The 5,830-nt window shown below is 39.4% G+C and overlaps 1 protein-coding gene across 2 annotated transcripts; it reads left to right on the forward strand.

The window, feature by feature from the left end:
• lsm6 (LSM6 homolog, U6 small nuclear RNA and mRNA degradation associated) lies at positions 1 to 2,935 on the forward strand. Of its 2 annotated transcripts, none has more exons than XM_034688046.1 (4): positions 1 to 129; positions 911 to 1,016; positions 1,131 to 1,244; positions 2,749 to 2,935. In XM_034688046.1, the coding sequence occupies exons 2-4, from the start codon at positions 923 to 925 to the stop codon at positions 2,781 to 2,783; spliced, it is 243 nt and encodes an 80-aa protein (XP_034543937.1). In that variant the 5' UTR covers positions 1 to 129; positions 911 to 922; the 3' UTR covers positions 2,784 to 2,935. The 2 variants fall into 2 exon arrangements, with proteins under 2 accessions (XP_034543937.1, XP_034543938.1); XM_034688047.1 differs by lacking the exon at positions 1 to 129 and adding an exon at positions 165 to 291.
• Positions 2,936 to 5,830: the final 2,895 nt, after the last annotated feature.

Here is a 5,830-nt window from a genome sequence, read left to right on the forward strand (position 1 = left end):
TACAAGACCAATACAGAATCAGAATATGAGCGCTGTTTTGATTTTTGTCCCTGCGCAGACGCCGTACATTGCTCCTCTCTGATTGGTCAATCCACAACCCAATACAATCGTTTGGAAGACGTTTTCTAGGTAAGTGAAATGCTATCAAACATGAAGCTAATAAGATAAAATCTTTAAAACACAAACTTTTGCGTGGTTTGGGTCATTACCAGTAACGTTTTCTCTATATATACAACCTTAACACCGACTATAAAGGGCAACTACTAGCATTGAAGAGCAAGCAGTTAGCAGGTTAGCTACACTGATATGCTAGCCCTCATGCTCGTTGCATACTGTATACAGCTAGCGCGTGTTACTGATGTGTTGTTTGTCCAAATCAGTAATATACGAGCTTCTGTACACTATACTCACTATAACGAGAAACACACCGACGGACTGAATAAACGCACACGATATGAATGGCCTAATGGAAGCTAGTTAGCTTGTGTGGTGCTAATGTAGCTAACACTAAACACCAACAAACAGCTGACATAAACAATCCCCTCATGTGCAATATTTACATTTATAACTGTGCAATAGTATTCATGTCAAGTGCAATACCAGGAACTGTGAACACTTTTCATATGTGCAATATCTTAAATCCAAATATCTCTTCTCCAGGCCGGATTGTATGTATTAAACACCTGTTTTATATTATTACTATATTTATATTGTCTGTTATACATATTTTCTACCTTTTGTTTGCATCTATAACATGCACGTTCAGGAGCAGGGCTTCTAATTTCATTGTACACCTGACAATGACAAATAAAGGCTGTTCTATTCTATTCAAATAATCTGCTGACTGTTAAATAGTAAATAATTAAATAATAAATAATCTGCAGACTGTTAAACGCTACTTATCTTCCAGATCCAAGACAAGATGAGTCTACGAAAGCAAACACCGAGTGACTTCCTGAAGCAGATCATTGGAAGGCCAGTGGTCGTCAAACTGAATTCAGGTGTCGATTATAGAGGTAAAGTTGTTAGCAATCCAACTCATGAACTCATTTACATTCCTAATTTGAAAAAAGGATGAAACTCTCCCCCAGCTATGACTATTCACTTACTGCATGTTGGTCTGTTTACAGGTGTCCTGGCCTGCCTGGATGGTTACATGAACATCGCCATAGAGCAGACTGAAGAGTATGTCAATGGACAGCTGAAAAACAAGTATGGAGATGCGTTTCTGAGAGGAAACAATGGTAAGATGTCAAGATATATGATCATATCTAATCGACAAGATAGTGCCTCAGGAAAGAGACACATGTTTACCTGATGATAAAAGTTTGGAGACAAAGACGGAAGATTTATGTCAGTTGTAATAGAAACTTTCAATGTTGTTCTCTTTAAGATATGATATATTAAGTCAATTAAGTAGCAACATAAGATATAATTTAGAAATGATTTTTAAAAAAATGATCATTTTCTTATAAATATCCTGTCTAAAACATAAATTTTTATACTTGTAAATTGTGTGGCTGGTGTCTTTTACTTTGCCTACACGAGAGGAGCCATTCTTCACATATAAAAGAATCAGTTATAAAGACCAACTCCTTTAAGTACATAAAATTTCAAACCTCGCCTTGTTCACAGCAGACATTTTGACTTCTTGGGTAAAAACGCTGGTGTAACTTCTAACAATTAAGGTGTCCACGGGGATTCTGCAGGATAATGTATGAAGTGCTTGAGCCACATATAAAATGCTATAGATGGTTCCAGTTAAAAAACTGTTTGTGTGACAACACAACACCCTCAACACTGACATATTTATTTTACACCATGAAAAACAAAGGTTTATCCACCATCAGAAATACACCACAATTATGCATTTGTTAGTTTTATGATGTTCTGTGAACCTGACCCTTTGTTTATCTGGGAAGCTCAGAATGACTGGCGTGTTCTCCTGTTTTCAAATGTAAAAAGAAAATATCACAAGTACAGTCTTTATAACAGCTACGCAGGAACACAACTTCATCTATTTGTCTAGATTTTCCTCACACTAGTCGTGCATTGTATTTACTGTGTGAGTGTGAGTCATGGTGGGTATTGGAGTTGTCAGACAAAAAGGCCAACAGTCAAAGATGGGACTATTTTCGGCCAAAGCAGCAGGTTGATAAAAGCAGATTTACATAAAAATAAAACCTGATCTGGTTGACTGCCCTTTCTCTACAGCCTGTAGCCTTTTGTCTCTACCATGAGTGATCCGTGTAAACAGTTCGAGGATGAGAGATGGTACTTTTCTTACAGTGGTATCTGCTGTTTCTCTCAGAAGGTTTATTTTTGGTGTGCCATTTTAAGGGTTGCCAAGTGGCGATTAACATCAAAAGTCAGCTGTAAAGAACATTGTATTCATGAGCCAAGTATCAGTATCATGTCACATGGGGCGGCCCATATCTGTTTAACACGGCAACACTTTGTGCGGTCTGAGTAATGATGGATAACCAGTTTTATGTTCCGACTTCTCCTCTGTGTCCTTTTTGTACTAATAATTTGATACCAGATTCCTTTAGTGTTTTATGGCTTACATATTAGATCCTGATATTCTCAGCAATCTATTTACTTTAGCCTCAAAGGACATGATCAAAAGAGCAGGAAATGAGGAACGAAGTGTTCCAAAATTATAAATGAGTATCATAGGTGTCATGTGTTGCTGAGTAAAACTTCAAACTTGAATTTGTTCTTTCTCTTTTTCCTCTCTGTCCACAGTTCTGTACATCAGCACCCAGAAGAGGAAAGTGTGACGAATATTTGGATGTTTTTCATTTATTTTATTTTCCAGTGTTTGGGTTGTCAGTTGACAACTGTCTCTTTGTTTGGTATTGTTAAGCCTCAGCTTCAGAGAATGTTTTTGTAAAAGTGGAACACAAATAAATCCTGAGTTTTTGATTCATGAGATTCAGTCAATGTATTTACACATTTTGGAGTTTATATCACAAGGGACGCTGCTCTCGGTGGTTCTGTTGATGTAAAGGAAGTTTTGTAGAAACAGTAGGATTTTAAAAGGCCTAATTGTCATTCTTGTGAGGAGGTGTAGCTCATATTTTAATATCTTGTGATTTAATTCTTGAATTAAACAGGCTTCTCCACTGCCAGTAGGACTGTGGAAGTGGAAAGATGGGCATTTTTCAGATAAATCATTCACTTAAAGTTTATCCCTGGAGCAAACAAAAGGCAAGCAGATCTACCACTGTTTTACCACGAGGCTTTAAAAGGATTAGAACACAGTTCTGTAATTTGTCAGCACTAATATGCTAATTTTGTAATTGATCTTGATACAACTTGCCTGCAGAAACCCATTACTGAATGGCCTGTGTACAAGGTACTCATCATCCTGCACTTACTTTATAGCACAAATAATATGATGAACGGCTGTTTGTGAACTCTTAACAAAATTGCTCAAGTAATGGTTCACATTAAAAAATGAAACAAAGATTTCTATGAAAAGCTCAACTTTTCAAAACACAGTTACTGTTTAGCTTGTTTAATGTCAAATTGAACATGACAAATGTTTCTACAAGATTTCTGCAGCTCTATAAGATGACTAACTTTGATAACTTTCCACTGATTGGAGTGTTTGCTTCAATCCATTAATGTACCTACATCTAAACCCTGCCTTTATCCAGTGTAGTTAATCATAGAATATCTTCTATGCGTGCATGATGGAGTACCCGTGCATACAAAACTCACTTTTCCCTTGTTTTAATGCTGTATTATGCTACAATCCAATATGTCTCAGTGCAGGAAAATCCTTCACTTACTGGCCATTTAAATATCCATTACTGAATGAGACAAAAAGAGAGTGACTGCAGGACTAATCTATAAATGGTGCCACCTGCAGGCTACGTCAGGCTGCATTAACATGTAAACAGATCTGTCACATTGACTCCCACTGCCCTCTGCAGCAGACTTCCATGTTTTAGTGCTTTTAAATGTCTCAGACCGCACTGCTCAGCTTCTTTCATCTGTGACTGCACATAGATGCTCTTTGTTCATAATTCACATTTAGATTGGCTGTTTCTTTTTCCATTGGGCAGGTGGGAATGAATGTAGCACCGGCATATGCAAAGATTTGTAAGTTTATTCCATTTCAGTGTGGCCTGTGGTGATTTAGCAAATGAGTTCAAAAGTGGCATCACCTCATTACGCTAAGATAAGAGCGCTATAAATATATGATTCATTAGGCTCTTAATGAGAATGCTGTGTTTGGAAGCAGTGAGGGGAATTCTTTTTTTCCTTCCAAGGGTGGATTTTTTGAGAGCCTTGTTTTCCAACCTGTACATGCGCACTCTGGCCCCTGGAAGGAGACAAAAGGCTGCCAAGGTCAGGCCCGACTTGAGAATGAAGGACGCGTTATTGATCAAACTCTGCCGAGCTGCAGCTGTGGAGAGGGAATGTTGGGGGGGGGATTGAGCTGCAACACAGACACATACGCACACACAGGCAGACATAGGCAGTGAGTGATGTGTACACAGAAACGCATTGTACACAGTGGAACACACAAAGAATCATTATGGCACCTAGTGAGGGTTAGTGCGGGCAAATATTTACCTACTGGAATCATAACTGAGCCGCTGGCTGTGTGGCCTCACAGGGAACCCAATTAATACCTTTCACACAAATGACCCAGTGGCAGACATCATGCTATTGAGCCATGCACTATCATTAAAACCACAGTAAGAAGAGGCAGTCACTTTTCACTTTGCATGACCATGTCAACATCTGAATATTGATTTCAGCCTCCAAACTCCTCTTGAACCTTCATTTTTCCTTTTGCAGCAGGAGATTTGCGTGCATTTGAATATGAGAAAAGCCTGTTTCTTATTCTCACAGTTTGTTTAATGGTGCTCAGTTTGTTTAGGGCACTGCCCCCCCCCCCCCCCCCCCCCCCCCCCCACTCTCCCCTCTCCTCACCCCATCAAAGCAGACTGGCTTGGGGGGCTGGTGGAGGATGCTGCAGTGGCTCAGCGTTGACGTATGGACCCTGAGTGATGGAGGGGAGAGGACAAAGGAGGATAGAATAGGTGACAGCCTTGTTATGTCGGAGGAAAAAAGCAACACAGGAGACTCAAGTCTAACAGCACCACCAGCTGCCGGAGCTACAAAACTACAGTAGAGTTACAGGAGGGAGGGAGAAGGAGGGAGGGAGTGAGTAAGGGAGGGAAAGTGGAGTATGACTTTGACCCTGACTGATCACTGCAGCATGACTGTCTAGCCTTTTCACAAGGGATCAAAGGATGACAAGGACAACCTGAAAATCTGTGTTTTTTTTCCCCCATGTTTGGCTGTACCATGTTCTCATTTGGACAAGGACGAATTTCTGTCTTCTTCTATGCAAATCTATTCACTGCGAATCTTTTTTTTTTCTTTTCCATATGAATGGTTTTGCCAGGGTTGATGGAGTTTTCTTCACACCGGAAAAATTCATGTAATGTTTTTCTCCTCCTCTTGTTAGACATTCATCAGTCTCAAGGTTAATCTCCACGTGATAAATACATGTATCATGTGTGTGCATGGGTAAGAAGATGTGGAGTAAATGTAAAGAGGAAGAGAAATACCAGAGAGGTCTTAAATGCAACACAAAACCGCCTCAAATTTGAGCCTAAAACTTATTTTCCCATTTTTTTCTTCACCATCACCTCTCTGAAGATTCTAAAAAGTATCTACAAGATCATGTTTCTGGAGTCTGCTCCACATTGGGTCCATTCATCTTGTTTTTCTCGTCATGACGCATGCATGCATTCATTAGTATCAAGGTTACTCTTCATGTGACAAACAAGTGTGTTTAGTG

This window comes from Notolabrus celidotus, chromosome 7, assembly GCF_009762535.1.
Source record: "Notolabrus celidotus isolate fNotCel1 chromosome 7, fNotCel1.pri, whole genome shotgun sequence".
Classification (NCBI taxonomy): domain Eukaryota; kingdom Metazoa; phylum Chordata; class Actinopteri; order Labriformes; family Labridae; genus Notolabrus; species Notolabrus celidotus.